At 52.9% G+C, this 19,972-nt stretch overlaps 1 protein-coding gene across 2 annotated transcripts in view; it reads left to right on the forward strand.

Moving 5' to 3' along the window:
* Nucleotides 1–2,467: 2,467 nt before the first annotated feature.
* The window catches only part of PDE6B (phosphodiesterase 6B), a 60,533-nt gene continuing 43,028 nt past the window's right edge, over nucleotides 2,468–19,972 (forward strand). For both annotated transcript variants that reach the window (XM_077137099.1, XM_077137101.1), the window contains exons 1-3: nucleotides 2,468–2,929; nucleotides 7,465–7,617; nucleotides 7,886–7,975. In XM_077137099.1, the coding sequence (XP_076993214.1) occupies nucleotides 2,468–2,929; nucleotides 7,465–7,617; nucleotides 7,886–7,975 (705 nt within the window). The remainder of the gene's footprint in view (nucleotides 2,930–7,464; nucleotides 7,618–7,885; nucleotides 7,976–19,972) is intronic.

Consider the following 19,972-nt stretch of genomic DNA (forward strand, 5'->3'; position numbering starts at 1 on the left):
TCTGGAAGCCATTTGGGGACTGAATGCAAAGCAACGTGACCTGCAGCTCTGTCCCCAAATCCACACAACTGTCCCCGCACCTGCACCTCCGCACCCCCGCCTCCCTCAGTCCCAAGTCAGAACTCCCTATTTTTAGGAAAAGGGGGTGATCTCAGAGCAGAGCCCTGAAAGGGACGTTGCTGCAGTAACGAAGCAGAGGCAGGGACAGCACAGCACAGGAGCTCGTGCCCTGCGCCAGCCAGCTGGGCCCATTGTGGGCAGCGGCAGCTGCTCTCCTCAGATCAGCGCCAGGCCTCGTCAGCCACGTGGACATCCCTGGAACACAGACTTGTGCTGACAAAACTTTTCTAAGTCACAAGAGGCTCACCCTGGCCCTGCACTCGGTGCACGTGCACTCTCTCACCCTCATGCACCTCAAGCACACTCACATGCACTCTTGCACACACGTACAAATGCATATTTGCACAATGTGCACAGTTTCACATGTGCATGTATGCTCACATGTGCACACTGCATGCATACATACACATGTATACATGATGCAGTCTTGCATGAGCCACACAGATGCATGTGCACACTCCTGTTACTGGAATATGCATACACACACACTTACATACATGCACACACACACAGACACATTTGCACACATACCTCAGTGCATGCACGTGCAAACATTCGTATGCATGCACACAAATTTTTACTGGTTTAATTTTTAAAGAACCAGGCACAACCTCTGTATCCTGGTTAAAACATAATGACAATAATTTTCTTGGTTGTTTTTATTTAATAAATTCTTTTGGTTTCTTGTACCATGAAGACACTGGGATAACAAGATGTAAAGACATCGCTAGGTCATTTCCCTCCATGGAGGTCCCTAGTTTTCGGTTCCTGGTGTTTGACAAGAAAGGTACCCAGAAGTCTTTCCACTCTCACCTCCTAGGACAGGGGCTATCTGCCTTGCTCCTGGGTGGGTTTTCAGAGGCAGTGCCCAGGGTGGCAGATGGGCACTGGGTCTCTGGTACAGGCATGCCCCAGTCCTCTGGGCAGGCATACACCGTGGACATAACTGCTACCCCTACCTTCCAGCAGAATGTGAGCTTGCACACTTGCACACACCCGCATGCACACACATGACACACACATGCATGCACACACACAAATGAACACATGCATGCACACACATGTTGGTGCAGCCTTGCACACACACATCAGTGCACATGTGCATGCGTGCTCACACATATCTGTACACTCCTTTTTGGGTTAAGTGCAAAAGTCCCACTGGCAGGAGTTGGATAGACTAAGGTTGAGTCCTTCAGTTTTAATTTAACACTTTTTGTCTCCTGTGACTCACAAAGAAACTGGCACTCTTACGGCCCCGAGGCCAGATGGGCTGTCGGCTGGGGACACAGGCCAGGGCACTGCTGCCAGGACGCTGCTAACCCGGTCAGCATCTCACTCAGCATCGCCTGTAGAACACGAAAAGTCCGCAGCACCATTGTGGATTTAATGCGAGAAGAGAGACGACGTCATAAATGAAGATGCTTGGTGGGGGGAATCAGCGTCTCTGCGTTTAAGGAAATCCTGCCTGCCTGCGAGCTGGCACAGTGGGAATGGAGGGCACGGAGTGGATGCAGGCAAGGGCACAAACCCCCTTCCAGCCGCCCCGGGGTCTGTGCACACTGTGGGCTTTCTGCCTGGAGGCCGGTGGACCCTGGGGCAGTGAGGGGCAGTTGGCCCTGGCTGCTTCACCAGGTCCTTGATCACGAGACTGCAGCTGCCTCCGTGCAGGGCGTCCTGAGCAAGCTGGGGCAGGCTCTCCCCGTGGCCAGGAGGAAAGGACCTCGGAGCAGAGCACTCTGCGATTTGCTGAATCTCCTCCCTCGAGCATCGGCGGCAAATCGCAGCGCTCTGCTCAGGCAGCTCCCACCGCCTGCCGGCACCTCGGCGTCTTCCCAGCCCCAGTCCCCAGGCGTCCCCCACGAGCCCAAGGAGGGGGGCTGAAGCGGTGGCAGGCACGGCCTGGAGTCTCCCGTTTGCAGCCAAGACAAGTGACCCAGAGCCTTCCCAGACGGAGGGAGCGCGGGCGGAGGGGAGGGAGGCGGGGCGCGGTCCTGACGGCGAGCAAGGTCGCGCGCCCTCCGTCCTTCCCAGCCAGGGCCAAGAAGCGTCACGCGGCCGGGGTCAGTGCGCGATCTGGGTCATTCGAAGTCGGGTGCCCCCTCCAGCTACCCCGACATTGTGAGTGGCCAGAGCCCCGGAGCCCGGAGACCCACTCCAGCGGGCCCGGGGGTGTCAGTGCGTAAGGGAGAGGGAGGGAGCGCCGGGGTAGCTGGTCAGCGCCCGCCCCGCAGGCGCCGGGTAATCGCGGCTAAGAAAGCCCTTGCTGAGGACAGCGTCTTCTCCCGCTCGGACGCAGCTCCACGTGCTCCGGGGACGGCGGCCTTTGCGGGACAGCAGCAGAGACAGCATGAGCCTCAGCGAGGAACGTGTGCAGCACTTCCTCGACGAGAACCCCGGCTTCGCTGACCAGTACTTTGGGAAGGAGCTGTGTCCCGAGCTCGCGGAGGCGGCGGGCGGGGGCCAGGCGGGCGGCACCAGCTTCCGGGAGCTGTGCCAGCTGGAGGAGAGCGCGGCGCTCTTCGAGCTGGTGCAGGACATGCAGGAGCACATCAGCATGGAGTGTGTAGTGTTCAAGACGCTGCGGCGCCTGTGCGCCCTGCTGCACGCCGACCGCTGCAGCCTCTTCATGGGCCGGCAGCGCAACGGGGCCGCCGAGCTGGCCACGCGGCTGTTCAGCGTGCAGCCGGACAGCACGCTGGAGGACTGCCTGGTGCCGCCGGACTCCGAGATCGTCTTCCCACTGGACATCGGCGTCGTCGGGCAGGTGGCGCAAACCAAGAAGATGGTGAACGTCGAGGACGTTGCCGAGGTGAGTGCCAGGACATGGGGGCAGCAGCCCTTGGCCAGTGTGACCTGCGACTCAAGGAGGGCCCTGGACATGCGTATGGTTTCTCTAGCTGGTCACAGGTGCTCAGAGGCCACGTGGGCTCAGCCAGTCCACAGCCGCCCTCTTCACCAGACTTGGCTGCCCCTGGTGCCCCACTTGGCGAGGCCTCCACACCTGTGCCCCACCACATGGAGCCCCCATACCTTTGCCTCATCTGATGGACCCCCCCCACAGTGCCCTAGTGCTCCCACACCTGTTCCTCACCTGATGGGACCGACACACCTGTGCCCCACCAGACAGAGCCCCCACACCTGTGCCTCTTCTGATGGACCCCCCCCCCACACACCTGTGCCTCACCTGATGGGACCGACACACCTGTGCCCCACCAGACAGAGCCCCCACACCTGTGCCTCTTCTGATGGACCCCCACACACACACCTGTGCCTCACCTGATGGGACCCCCCCACACACCTGTGCCCCACCAGACAGAGCCCCCACACCTGTGCCTCTTCTGATGGACCCCCACATACACACCTGTGCCTCACCTGATGGGACCCCCACACACACCTGTGCCCCACCAGACAGAGCCACCACACCTGTGACTCAACTGAAGGGGAGGGCCACACCTATACCCTGGTGCTCCCACACCTGTACCCCACCTGCTCATACCCAGCCACTCACCTGCCCTTCCCAGGTGGACGTGGAAGTCCCCACCTTAGGACCATTTTCACTTTTGATAGAAATGAGGTTGCTGGGGAAGAACCTGCCGCCCACATCGCCCACCCCTGCTGAGGTCCCAGCTAGCCACCCAATTATCACACACACATCTTTGCTCGCGCTGAAGTCCAGCAGCTAATTAGTGTGATGAGGCCCAAGGCCAGCGCCCATGCAGGGACCTGGCCGGAACTGGCAGGAAGGAAGCCCTGCCCCACGGTGACCTGAGGAGGTGGCCTGGGCAGTCCCCGATCAGCTCCTTGACCAAAACTCCCTGAAGTCAAGGGATGTGGGGAGAAGGGGCCAGAGCAGGTGTCAGAGGAAGGGGCAGTCGTGGGTTCAGGAGAGGTGGGGGGAGGCAAAGGCAGCCAAGAGTGTCTGGGGGGATCACACAGACATGGTGAGGGGTCTGTGCCTGCGCCGAGGGGACGCCGTGGTCAGCAGAAGGCCGCTGGGGGCTGGGTGATGGGCAGAGGCCACTGAGGAAGGGCCCAGGGGCTGGTTCAGGGCAGGTAGGAAGGACGGAGAGAACTGTGTGGGTTCAGGGAGGTCAAGGAGCCGACGGGTGGTAAGAGGAGGGAGGCATGGGTACGGGGTACTGGCCGGTAGGTGACGGCCACCAGATGCAGGACAGGGTGTGGTGGCCGGGACTGGGGGGCAGCGTGATGTTGGATCAGGCCATGTTGGACTTCAGGAGCCTGTTGGACATTGGGGATGGAAGCAGCAGCCCAGGAGACTCTGAGATAGGCTGGGGGAGTGGGCCAGGTCCTGGGAGGGCTGGGAGAAGAGGCTTCTCGTGCTGGCAGGTGAACCAGACTCCCCCCCACCGGCGGTGCTCCCCATGGGGCCGACTGCCCTCCTTCCTGGAGACACTCTGGCCATGAGCATCCTGTTCCCGGCAGCAGTGCAATCCTCTTACACTTCACTGCTGAAAGCAGCAGTGGCCCCAATGACCTCAAAATAATCTCCAGGATTAGCCTTGCCCTCACTTCCCCGGTTCCATCCACTGCTGAGACCTTTCTAAGGCTCTGGCAGGGCCCACGGCCTGGAGCTGCAGCGAGGCCCTTGCAGGGGCCCCAGGGGGCAGGCAGAGCCAGGGGCCATGGGGAAGAGGTCGACAGTGTCACCGCTGTGGCTGCAGCCAAGCCAGGAGGCGCAGGGCTGCAAGGAGTGGGCAGGACCCGGGGGTTCTAGCTTGAAAGAGCTGCCGGAATGTGATATACCAGAAACAGGACGGCTTTTCAAAAGGGGAACTTAGTAAGTTGCTAGTTTACAGTTCTAAAGCTGGGAAAATGTCCAAATTAAGGCAAGATTATAGAAATGTCCAATCTAAGGCATCCAGGGAAAGATACCTTGGTTCAAGAAGGCCGATGAAGTTCCGAGTTTCATTCTCAGCTGAGAGGGCACATGGCGAACATCTGCACACTTTCTCTCCAGGCTTCTTGTTTCATGAAGCTCCCCCAGGGCCATTTTCCTTCTTTATCTCCAAGGTCTCTGGCTGTGTGAGCTCTGGTGGCTTTGAAGCTTTTTCCAAAATGGTTCACTCTTAAAGAGTTCCAGTAAGCAACCCCACCTTGAGTGGGTGGAGACACATCTCCATGGAAATCCCCTAATCAAATGTTACCACAATTGGGCGGGTCACATCTCCATGGGTTGTCAAAGAGCTCCCATCAGTAATACTGAATAAGGATAAAAGAACTTGGCTTTTCTGGGATCCATAATATCTTCAAACCAGCACACTGAGGCAGGAGGCATGAGAGCAGCAGGGCACACGACTCTCCAGAGGGGTTTGTCTGCCAAGAGAAATGGGACAGAAGCAGGGAGCACATGAGGGGGTTATTTATTTATTTATTTTTACACTGGCAGGCACCGGGAAACAAACCCAGATCTCCAGCATGGCAGGCAAGAACTCTGCTTGCTGAGCCACCATGGCCCATCACACAAGGGTTTTAAACCAAGATCTTGGGCATTTAGAAACGCAGGGGAGAGGGGCGGGTGTGGGCACAGGAGCCCTGCAGTCTGCCGTCTCCTCCATGAGTGGGGGCTGCAAGGCTGGCGGAGGCCAGGCCGGGTGACAGGCCCAAGGTCGGTGAGCGGCCAAGAGGAGCAAGGTGGGTTGTCAGCCAGCAGCAGGTCTGGGGGCCACCTGTCTCCAGAAATGCTTGGCTTCCCAGTGGAGGTGCCATGAGGAATCCCACCATGAGAATCCAGGGGAAGGGGCATGAGAGGCAGACAGAGAAGGGCTGAAGTGGTCAAAAGGGATGGAGGCAGGAATGGGGGAGAAGCTGGAATAGCCAGATGGGGAGGAAGGTGGGGAGGGGACCTGGGACAGCCAGGTGGGGAGGGAGGGAGGTGGGGGGACCTGGGACAGCCAAGTGGAAAGGGAGGGAGGTGGGGAGGGGACTTAGGACAGCCAGGTGGGGAGGGAGGTGGGGAGGGGACTTGCAACAGCCAAGTGAGGAGGGAGGGAGGTGGGGAGGGGGCCTGGGACAGCCAGGTGGGGAGGGAGGTGGGGAGGGGACTTGGGACAGTCAGGTGGGGAGGGAGGGAGGTGGGGGGACCTGGGACAGCCAAGTGGAAAGGGAGGGAGGTGGGGAGGGGACCTGGGACAACCAGGGGGGGAGGGAGGGAGGTGGGGGGACCTGGGACAGCCAAGTGGAAAGGGAGGGAGGTGGGGAGGGGACCTGGGACAACCAGGTGGGGAGGGAGGGAGGTGGGGGGACCTGGGACAGCCAAGTGGAAAGGGAGGGAGGTGGGGAGGGGACCTGGGACAACCAGGTGGGGAGGGAGGGAGGTGGGGGGACCTGGGACAGCCAAGTGGAAAGGGAGGGAGGTGGGGAGGGGACCTGGGACAGCCAGGCCTTGGGCATGATGCCTGGCTTGGGACAGGTGGTGGGTGTGCAGCACTGCTGAGGGGGTTCTTGGGTGCCCCCAAGCTTTGCCTGCCCACCCTGCCCCCACCTCCACCGTCTGCGGGTGCCACGTGGGAGGGTGGGGGCAGGGGACTCCCCAGGTGCCCATTAAGAAGACATCAGAACTGTCCCAAGGCGCAAAGCTGCCTGCACCCCAGGAGCACGTGGGCAGTGGCCAACAGCACCCCTGAGCTGTGGTGAGCTGCAGCTGCCTGACAGGAGGCCCACAGGGGGCGGCCATGGCACGTGGCCTGGCGGGGAGGGCATGGGGCCGCCTCAGCTGCTGAAGGACTGCGGCCCACACCATCCATCTGGGTCACTGAGCTGGTCATTTCCACCCCAGAAGGGGTGAGTGTCCCCTGTGGGCTTCCTCTACACTCAGCACCCACACCTGTGAGCTGAGCTCAAGCCCCGTAGCAGAACGGAGGTGCCCCAAGAAGCATGTCAGGGTGGGGGGTCAGTGAACAAGCTGGCAGCAGAGGTGGGGGGCACCCTGAGCTGGGGCACTCATCCTGGCTAACGCACCCCACAAATGAGTCCCACTCAGGCCCACGCTGGGCTTTCCCTTGGCTGTGGTCAGCTTTGGGAAGTGACCTAAAGCTGGGGAGAGGAGTGCTGCCACCAGCATGGCTGGTGGCAGGAGGGGAGGAGGGCATTGGGGGGGACAGGGGCAGATTCAGCCCCCGGTGGGGGTGAGGGGAGCAGGCAGGGTGGGAGCCTGCAGGGCTGGGCCATCCTCAGGCCCTAGGACTTGGGGGTCAGGAGTCGCGGGCTTGGGGGTCACCGGCTTCAGGAGGGGTACTGGGGAGGGTGGGCTGCAATTCGGGCTGCCCAGCAGGGGCTGGGCCCCCGCGGCCGCCCGCGCCTCACACAGCGCACCCCCTCCCCCAGTGCCCCCACTTCAGCTCCTTTGCGGACGAGCTGACCGGGTTCCGGACCAGGAACATCCTAGCGGTGCCCGTGGTGGTGGGCACGGACGTGGTGGCCGTGATCATGGCTCTGAACAAGCTCCACGGCCCGCACTTCACGCGCCAAGACGAGGAGGTGAGTACAGGAGCCCACGAGCCCTCCGCGCCAAGCTGTGCTCTCTGTCCGCGTGCCCACTCGCGCATGTGTCTGAGCGTGCACATCTCGCCTTGGCGCTGTGGGCTCACCTGGGCCTTCTCCCTGACTGTCTTGGCATGCGAGTCGTCACCCGTGTGTGCAAGCCCCGCGCCTGCTTGTGTTCAGCCGCGTTTTCTGGCGGGTCTCTGCACACACCCCATTGGAAATCTGGAAAATTTTAATCTTACTTTTAAAATTCCTGTTTCAGGTTTTCTTGAAGTACCTAAATTTTGCAACCTTAAACCTGAAGATTTATCACCTGAGCTACCTCCACAACTGTGAGACACGTCGAGGCCAGGTACCTGCGGGAGCTGCCCAGCTACCTGCTCCCCACCCCCCGCCCCCAGCCAGCCTTTCTACCCTGGCTGCCCTGCCCCGGCCCTCCGTCCCCCTCCCCCCTCCCTGCCCCCCAGCTCCCTCCTTTCCCCCTCCCCCCTCCCTGCCCCCCAGCTCCCTCCTTTTCCCCCTCCCCCCTCCCTGCCCCCCAGCTCCCAGCTTTCCTCACTCCCCGTCCTTCCTGCCCCCCGAGCCGGCCCGTACCGTGTCCAGATCCCAGCCCAGTGGCTCTGTGCGGACAGGGGTTCCCCAGCGCGGGCGGCTCCCGGGCCGGGGTCTGGCGGGGTGTGCGGTGAGCGAGCCGAGGCTGCGCGTGCAGAGCGGCGGGGCTGCCGCCGTGGGACCCGGGCCCCCTCCCCAGCCGCGCCCCCCACCTCTCTCGGGACCCCGCGGGGAGAAGTCGCGGATGGGGAGGGGGCTGACGGGCAGCCGCGCCGGGGCGGGGCGTGGGCAGGGCGGGGTGGCCGGCCGGGGCCTGGCGGAGACCCCAGGCGGCCCTGAGGCGCTCCTGGCAGCCGCCCAGGGCTGGCCCCGTGGACGGACGACCAGGGAAGGACGCCGGGGAGCAGGGGGAGGCCCGCGCGGGGACAGGGCCGCGGGGGAGCGGGCGGTGGGCAACCAGGGCAGGACTGCAGAGTGCGGAGCTGGGCGTGGCGCGGGGTGCAGGGCCACGTCAGGGCCTGGGGGCGGCTGAAGGCCAGGGAGGTGGGAGTGACCGACGCCCTTCAACCGCGCGCAGGGCGGGCCCGAGTCCCTTGAGAGGCAGGTTCGCGAGCGCGGCCAGGGAAGGTTGGTGGGGCAAGAGGCGTCCCTAGGACAAAACGTGGGCCCGCCACGGGCAGGCACGTCCAGTGTCCCCCGTCACAGGGCACTAGGGGCACGCTAACAAACTACACCCTAGGAACACACCAAAAGCCCCACACAACTAGACACACTCAACACACACCAAATGCACAGCAGAGACACACACCACACACACTAGAGATACACACCATGCACACCACACACAGTACACTCACACACCACTCACAGACACACCACACACAGTACACACACCACACAGTACACACACACCACACAGTCACACATCACACAGTACACACACCACACAGTCACACATCACACAGTACACACCACACAGTACACTCACACACCACTCACAGACACACACCACTCAGTACACACACCACACAGTACACACACACCACACAGTACACACACCACACAGTACACACATCACACAGTACACACTCACACCACACAGTCACACACCACACAGTCACACATCACACAGTCACACACCACACAGTACACACACACCACACAGTACACACCACACAGTACACACACACCACACAGTACACACTCACACCACACAGTACACACACCACACAGTACACACACCACACAGTACACACCACACAGTACACACACACCACGCAGTCACGCACCACACAGTACACACACACCACACAGTACACACATCACACAGTACACACACCACACAGTACACACATCACACAGTACACACTCACACCACACAGTCACACACCACACAGTCACACATCACACAGTCACACACCACACAGTACACGCATCACACAGTACACACCACACAGTACACACACACCACACAGTACACACTCACACCACACAGTACACACACCACACAGTACACACACCACACAGTACACACCACACAGTACACACACACCACGCAGTCACGCACCACACAGTACACACACACCACACAGTACACACATCACACAGTACACACATCACACAGTACACACTCACACCACACAGTACACACACCACACAGTACACACACCACACAGTACACGCATCACACAGTACACACACCACACAGTACACACATACACAGTACACACACCACACAGTACACACACACCACGCAGTCACGCACCACACAGTACACACACCACACAGTACACACACACACAGTACACACACCACACAGTACACACACACACAGTACACACATCACACAGTACACACACCACACAGTACACACATACACCACACAGTCACACATCACACAGTACACACACCACACAGTACACACACCACACAGTACACACATACACAGTACACACACCACACAGTACACACACACCACGCAGTCACGCACCACACAGTACACACACCACACAGTACACACACACACAGTACACACACCACACAGTACACACACACACAGTACACACACCACACAGTCACACACCACACAGTCACACACCACACAGTCACACACACCACACAGTCACACACACCACACAGTCACACACCACACAGTACACACACACCACACAGTCACACACCACACAGTACACACATCACACAGTACACACACCACACAGTACACACACCACACAGTACACACATACACAGTACACACACCACACAGTCACACACCACACAGTCACACACCACACAGTACACACACCACACAGTACACACACCACACAGTACACACACCACACAGTACACACATCACACAGTACACACACCACACAGTACACACATCACACAGTACACACACCACACAGTCACACACCACACAGTACACACACACCACACAGTCACACACCACACAGTACACACATCACACAGTACACACACCACACAGTACACACACCACACAGTACACACATACACAGTACACACACCACACAGTCACACACCACACAGTACACACACACCACACAGTCACACACCACACAGTACACACACCACACAGTACACACACCACACAGTCACACACCACACAGTCACACACACCACACAGTACACACACCACACAGTCACACATCACACAGTACACACACCACACAGTACACACCACACACAGTACACACCACACAGTACACACATCACACAGTACACACACCACACAGTACACACATACACCACACAGTACACACATACACCACACAGTCACACACCACACAGTCACACACCACACAGTCACACACACCACACAGTCACACACACCACACAGTACACACACCACACAGTACACACACCACACAGTCACACACCACACAGTACACACACACCACACAGTCACACACCACACAGTACACACATCACACAGTACACACACCACACAGTACACACACCACACAGTACACACACACCACACAGTCACACATCACACAGTACACGCATCACACAGTACACGCTCACACCACACAGTCACACACACCACACAGTCACACACCACACAGTCACACACACCACACAGTCACACACCACACAGTCACACACACCACACAGTCACACACACCACACAGTCCACACACCACACAGTACACACACCACACAGTCACACACCACACAGTCACACACACCACACAGTCACACACACCACACAGTACACACACCACACAGTACACACACCACACAGTCACACACCACACAGTACACACACACCACACAGTCACACACCACACAGTACACACATCACACAGTACACACACCACACAGTACACACACCACACAGTACACACACACCACACAGTCACACATCACACAGTACACGCTCACACCACACAGTCACACACCACACAGTCACACACCACACAGTCACACACACCACACAGTCACACATCACACAGTCACACACACCACACAGTCACACACCACACAGTCACACACACCACACAGTCACACACACCACACAGTATACACACACCACACAGTCACACACCACACAGTACACACACACCACACAGTCACACACCACACAGTCACACATCACACAGTCACACATCACACAGTACACACACACCACACAGTACACACATCACACAGTACACACATCACACAGTACACACTCACACCACACAGTACACACACCACACAGTCACACACCACACAGTACACACATCACACAGTACACGCTCACACCACACAGTCACACACCACACAGTACACACACCACACAGTACACACACACCACACAGTACACACACCACACAGTACACACATCACACAGTACACACACCACACAGTACACACATCACACAGTACACACACACCACACAGTACACGCATCACACAGTACACACCACACAGTACACGCATCACACAGTACACGCACCACACAGTCACACACCACACAGTCACACACACCACACAGTCACACACACCACACAGTACACACACCACACAGTACACACACCACACAGTCACACACCACACAGTACACACACACCACACAGTCACACACCACACAGTACACACATCACACAGTACACACACCACACAGTACACACACCACACAGTACACACACACCACACAGTCACACATCACACAGTACACGCATCACACAGTACACGCTCACACCACACAGTCACACACCACACAGTACACACACCACACAGTCACACACCACACAGTCACACACACCACACAGTCACACACACCACACAGTACACACACCACACAGTACACACACCACACAGTCACACACCACACAGTCACACACACCACACAGTCACACACACCACACAGTACACACACCACACAGTACACACACCACACAGTCACACACCACACAGTACACACACACCACACAGTCACACACCACACAGTACACACACCACACAGTACACACACCACACAGTACACACACCACACAGTACACACACACCACACAGTCACACATCACACAGTACACGCATCACACAGTACACGCTCACACCACACAGTCACACACCACACAGTACACACACCACACAGTCACACACCACACAGTCACACACACCACACAGTCACACATCACACAGTCACACACACCACACAGTCACACACCACACAGTCACACACATCACACAGTCACACACACCACACAGTCACACACCACACAGTACACACACACCACACAGTCACACACCACACAGTACACACACACCACACAGTCACACACCACACAGTCACACATCACACAGTCACACATCACACAGTACACACACACCACACAGTACACACATCACACAGTACACACATCACACAGTACACACTCACACCACACAGTACACACACCACACAGTACACACACCACACAGTACACGCATCACACAGTACACACACCACACAGTACACACATCACACAGTACACGCTCACACCACACAGTCACACACCACACAGTACACACACCACACAGTACACACACACCACGCAGTCACGCACCACACAGTACACACACCACACAGTACACACACACACAGTACACACATCACACAGTACACACACCACACAGTACACACATACACAGTACACACACCACACAGTACACACACACCACGCAGTCACGCACCACACAGTACACACACCACACAGTACACACACCACACAGTACACACACACACAGTACACACACACCACACAGTCACACATCACACAGTACACACACCACACAGTCACACATCACACAGTCACACACACCACACAGTCACACATCACACAGTCACACACACCACACAGTCACACACCACACAGTACACACACACCACACAGTCACACACCACACAGTACACACACACCACACAGTCACACACCACACAGTCACACATCACACAGTCACACATCACACAGTACACACACACCACACAGTACACACATCACACAGTACACACATCACACAGTACACACTCACACCACACAGTACACACACCACACAGTCACACACCACACAGTACACGCATCACACAGTACACGCTCACACCACACAGTACACACACCACACAGTCACACACCACACAGTACACACACCACACACACATCACACAGTCACACACACCACACAGTCACACATCACACAGTCACACACACCACACAGTCACACACCACACAGTACACACACACCACACAGTCACACACCACACAGTACACACACACCACACAGTCACACACCACACAGTCACACATCACACAGTCACACATCACACAGTACACACACACCACACAGTACACACATCACACAGTACACACTCACACCACACAGTACACACACCACACAGTCACACACCACACAGTACACGCATCACACAGTACACGCTCACACCACACAGTACACACATCACACAGTACACACACACCACACAGTACACACATCACACAGTACACGCTCACACCACACAGTCACACACCACACAGTACACACACCACACAGTACACACACACCACACAGTACACACACCACACAGTACACACATCACACAGTACACACTCACACCACACAGTACACACACCACACAGTACACACACACCACACAGTCACACACCACACAGTACACACATCACACAGTACACACTCACACCACACAGTACACACATCACACAGTACACGCTCACACCACACAGTCACATACCACACAGTACACACACCACACAGTACACACACACCACACAGTACACACACCACACAGTACACACATCACACAGTACACACTCACACCACACAGTACACACACCACACAGTACACACACACCACACAGTCACACACCACACAGTACACACACCACACAGTCACACACCACACAGTACACGCTCACACCACACAGTCACACACCACACAGTACACACACCACACAGTCACACACCACACAGTACACACACACCACACAGTCACACATCACACAGTACACACATCACACAGTACACACACACCACACAGTACACACACACCACACAGTACACGCTCACACCACACAGTCACACACACACACACGCCACATGCCACACTCCCTCTCGGGTGTGTCCTTAGCTCACCCTCCCCGGGGACACGGCTCTGTCCTGCCTCTCCCAGCCCCACCTGCCCTCGGACTCCTCACTTGTCACTCTGGGCTGCACCTGTTTATAACCAGACCCCAGGAGATGTCGCCAGGTGGGTGCCGCTGTCCCCTCACCCCATGTCGCAGCTGGGACAGCTCTGTCCCCCACCACAAGCTCTGCCCTCCTTGCTGGACCTTGCAGACCCCTAGGAGTCCAGGGCCCCTCCGGCCTCGGGTCTGAGGCACGGCCGCCCCTCCAGGCTCCCCACCACTCAGGCCCCGCCTGCCCCGCCCTGCACAGGTCCAGCTGTCCTGTCTGCCAGTTTCCTGAGCCTGTCTTCTGCCTGTGAGAACTTGCTATCGACTGCTTCTAGCACAATTTTTCTTTTTTCTTTTATTTATTTATTTGTAATTTAGAGAATTTGTAGCTTTACAGAAAAATCGCAAAACACAGCATCCTGTTGCTGACATTTAGAATTAGCGTGTACCTTTGATACGATTGTTGAGAGAATATTAAAGCGGTGCTGTTAACTCTACTCCATAGTTTACATTAGCTGTGTTTTCTCCACATCCCGCTCTATTATGAACACCTTGTATTAGTGGGGTGCGTTTGTTACAGTTCGTGAAAGAACATTCTCGTACTTGCCTGTCATTTAATGTGTTGTACAGTCCTGTTTCATCTTTTTACTTTTATTCTAGTAACATTTATATGATCTAAAACTTCCCCTTCTAACCACACTCACATACAAAGTTCAGTGCTGTGAATTGCACTCGCAGTGCTGTGCTGCCATCACCACCACCCAGTGCCACGACTCTACAATCTACCCGAACAGAAATTCTGGACAAATTAAACCCTAGCTCCTGTTCCCTACCCCTACCCCATTGCCTGGTAATCAGTATTTTAGAATCTCACTCTGTGATTTGCTTGTTCTAGCTATTTCAAATCACTGATATCATACAATATTTGCCCTTTTGTGTTTGGCTTACTTCACTCAATGCAATGTCTTCAAGCTTCTTTCATGTTGTCACTTGTAAGAGGACTTCATTCCTTTCTCAGGTCAGATAATATTCCATGGTGTGTGTATATGTCACAACTTGTCATTCACCAGTGGGCAGACACTTGGGTTGCTTCCATCTTTTGGCAGCTGTGAACAATCCTGCTTTGGTCAGTACTGTGCAAATATCTGTTTGAGTCCCTGCTTTCAATTTTGGGGGATATATACAAGGTGAGGGATTTCCGCATCGCATAGTAATTCTATACTTAGTGCTCTGAGGAACCGCCAAACTGTTTTCCACAGCATCTGTGCCGTCCCGCATTCCCACCAGCAGTGAATGGCTGTGCCTGTTTCTTCACATCCTCTCCGACACTTGAATTTTACTTTGTTTTTGTTTTTTGTTTTTAATAATAGCCTTTCTAGTGGGTGTGGGACAGTATTATGTTGTGGCTTGGGTTTGCATTTCCCTGATGACAAGTGATATTGAGCATCTTTTCACGTGATTTTTAACAATTTATATATCCTCTTCAAAAAAAATGTCATTCAAGTTTTTTGCCCATTTTTTATATTAGATTGTTTATCTTTTTGTTGTTGAGTTGTAGGATTTCTTTATATATTCTGGATATTAAACCCTTTTCAAATTTTCTCCCATTTAGTAGGTTGTCTTTTTACTTTTGTAATAAAGTCCTCTGATGCGCAAAAGTTTTTAATTTTGAGGAAGAATCAATTATTTTTCTTTTGTAGTTTCTGCTTTGGGTGTAGAGTCTAGGAAAACCTTGCCTAAACACAAGATGCTGAAGATGCGGGTGTCTGTGTGACACCTGAGACTCAGAGCTAGAGTTCTGCAGCTGTGAAAGTCAACAGTACCCCAAACAGCGACTGTTTTTTTAAAAAGCTGACGAAGAGATCAGATTTCAATTAGAGAAATGAATGAAGCTGATCTGGTTAAGACTAAGGCAAATCAGACTAAAGGGTAAAGGATGAAATTGACTGTATTTTAAAACTTCAACTTCTGTGTGACACCAGAGATGTGCCCAAATGTTAATTTGGCACAAGATTTGTATTTTCTGTAGCACGCAATCTAATTTAACTTTTATGGTCAGCTCAGTTGAACACCATAAGTACACGGATCCTTGAATAGAGAGTGAGAACTTGTTGGTTGTACAGGTTAGTGTGATGCTCTGACACATCCCAGAGTAATCTGGGCAGAAAGAAAAATATTTGCAAAGTCCCCTGAGGTACTGGGAGAAAATGTGAAAATACTAAACTCCCCAACCTGGGGAAGACCTGATATTCTTACTAGCAGTGCAGACAACCAAATTAATAGACTGAGCCCTCGATCATGGGGCTTGTCCTTATGAAACTTATTCCTGCAAAGGATAGGCTGAGATTACTGATAATTAGGCCTAAGAGGCAGCCCCGGAGAACCTCTTTTGTTGCTCAGATGTGCTTCTCTCTCTCAGCCAATTCAACAGGTGAGCTTACTGCCCTCTGCCTTACGTGGGACCTGACTCTTAGGATGACCCTTGGCCCTGGCATCATGAGATTGAGAAAACCTTCCTGACTAAATGGGGAAGAGAGAAATGAGACAAAATAAAGTCTCAGTGGCTGAGAGATTTCAAACAGAGTCAAGAGGTTATCCTGGAGATTATTCTTGCTCATTATATAGATATCCCCTTTTTAGTTTATGGTGTATTGGCATAACTGGAGGGAAGCAGCTGAAACTGTTGAGCTGTGTTCCAGTAGCTTTGATTCTTGAAGATAATTGTATAACTATACAGCTTTTATGGTGTGACTGTGTGATTGTGAAAATCTTGCAACTGACACTCCTTTATCCAGGGTATGGACAGAAGAGTAAGAAAATAAAGACAAAAAGTAAATAAATAATAGGGTGGCTAGAGGGTATAGGAAGTTTTGGATGTTCTTTTTTTACTTTTATTTGTAGTCTTATTATTTTTTGGAGTAATGAAATGTTCAAAAATCGATTGTGATGATGAATTCATGACTATATGATGACACCATAAATCACTGTGTACTTTGGATGATTATATAGTATGTAAATATAGCTCCATAAAATTGTATTTTTTAAAAGAAGATACTGAAGATGCTTCCTTATGTTTTCTTCTGGATGATTTATAGTCCTGGTAAGAGCTTAGGTCTTTGATCTATTCTGAGTTAATTTGTGTGTGTGGTGTGAGGCAGGGCCCTCCTTCATCCTGGTGCGTGTGGCTATCCAGGTCTCCCAGCACCATCTGTTGAAGAGACTATTCTTTCCCATTTCAGTGGACTTAGCAGCCTTGTCAAACTCAACTGGCTGTAGATGCCAGGGTCTATTTCTGAACTCTCAATTTGATTCCATTGGTCTATTTATCTATTCTTTTGCTAGTGCCATGCTGCTTTGACCACTGTAGCTTTGCAATAAGCTTTACAGTCAAGAAGCATGAGTCCTCCAAGTCAGTTCTCTTTCACGTGTTTTTAACTATTCACGGCCCCTTACCCTTCCACATAAGTTTGATAATTAGCTTTTCCATTTCTGCAAAGTAGGCTGTTGAATTTTTATTGAGATTGCATTGAATCTGTAAATCATTTGAGGTAAAATTGATAACTTAGTGATATTTAGAGTTCCAATCCATGAGCATGGACTGTTCTTCCCATTTATTTAGGTTGTCTTTGATTTCTTTTAGCAATGTTTTGTAGCTTTCTATGTACAAGTCCTTTGTATCCTTGATAAATTTGTACCTCAATCTTTGATTCTTTTAGTTGTTATTGTAAATGGATTTTTTTCTTGAGTTCCTCCTCAGATTGTTTATTACTAGCATTTGAAACACTATTGATTTTTACACATCGATCTTTTACCTTGTTGAATTTTTTAGTTACCTCTAGTAGCTTTGTTGTAGATTTTTAGGAACTTTCTGTATGTAGAATCATGTCATGTGCAAATAGTGACAGTTTTACATCTGCCTTTCCAATTTGGGTAACTTTTATTTGTTTTTCTTGCCTAACTGTTCTGGGCACAACGTCCACTACAATGTTGGATAAAGCAGTGATGACGGGGTCCTTTATGGCTACAGATCTTAGAGGGAAAGCTTTCAGTCCTTCACCATTCAATCTGATGTTAGCGGTGGCTTTTTCATGTATACTCTTTATCATGTTGAGGAAGTTTCCTTCTGTTCTAGTTTGCTAGCTGCTGGAATGTGGGAACAGAATGGAACAGCTTTTAAAAGGGAGAATTTATTAAGTAGCAATTTACAATTCCAAGGCCATGAGAATGTACAAATTAAAGCAAGTCTAAAAAAATGTCCAAATAAAGGCACCAACAAGATGTTACCTTCACTCGAGAAAGGCTGATGAAGTTCAGAGTTTACCTCTTAACTGGAAGGGCATATGGCAAAAATGGCAATGTCTGTTAGCTTTCTCTCCAGACTTCTTGTTTCATGAAGGTCCCCTGGAGACGTTTTCCTTCTTCATCTCCAAAGGTCTCTGGCTGCGTGGATTCTCGTGGTTCTCCTGGCTCTGCTGCTCTCATCATTCTGAAGCTTTCTCCAAAATGCTTCCTCTTTTAAAGGATTCCAGTAAACTAATCAAGACCCAGCTGGAAGGGGTAGAGTCACAGCTCCCTCTAATCCAAGGTTAATACCCACAATCGAGTGAGTCACATCTCCGTGGAGATAATCTAATCAAGTTTCCACCCTACAACACTGATTAGAGATTAAAAGAGACGGCTGCTTCTGCAAGATGGATCAGGGTTAAAACAGGGCTTCTCTAGGGTATATAATTCTTTCAAATCAGCACACTATCTAGCTTTATTTTTCTAAGGGTTTTTACAATAAATAATGCTGAATTTTGTCAAGTATCTTTTCTACATCAACTGAGATGATCATGTGGTTTTTCCCCCTCATTTTGTTCATATTATGCATTACAATAATTTATTTTCTTATGTTGAACCATCCTTACATACCTGGGATAAAACCCGCTTGATCATGGTGCATAATTATTTTAATGTGCCACTGAAATTGATTTGTTAATATTTTGTTCAGGATTTTTGCATCTATATTCATAAGAGAAATTGCTTTGTAATTTTTTTTCTTTATCAGGCTTTGGTATAAAGTTGATGTTGGCCTCCTAGAATGAGTTAAGGAATCTTATCATCTCTTCAATTGT

The sequence above is a fragment of the Tamandua tetradactyla genome, chromosome 19 (assembly GCF_023851605.1).
Source record: "Tamandua tetradactyla isolate mTamTet1 chromosome 19, mTamTet1.pri, whole genome shotgun sequence".
Taxonomy (NCBI): Eukaryota; Metazoa; Chordata; class Mammalia; order Pilosa; family Myrmecophagidae; genus Tamandua; species Tamandua tetradactyla.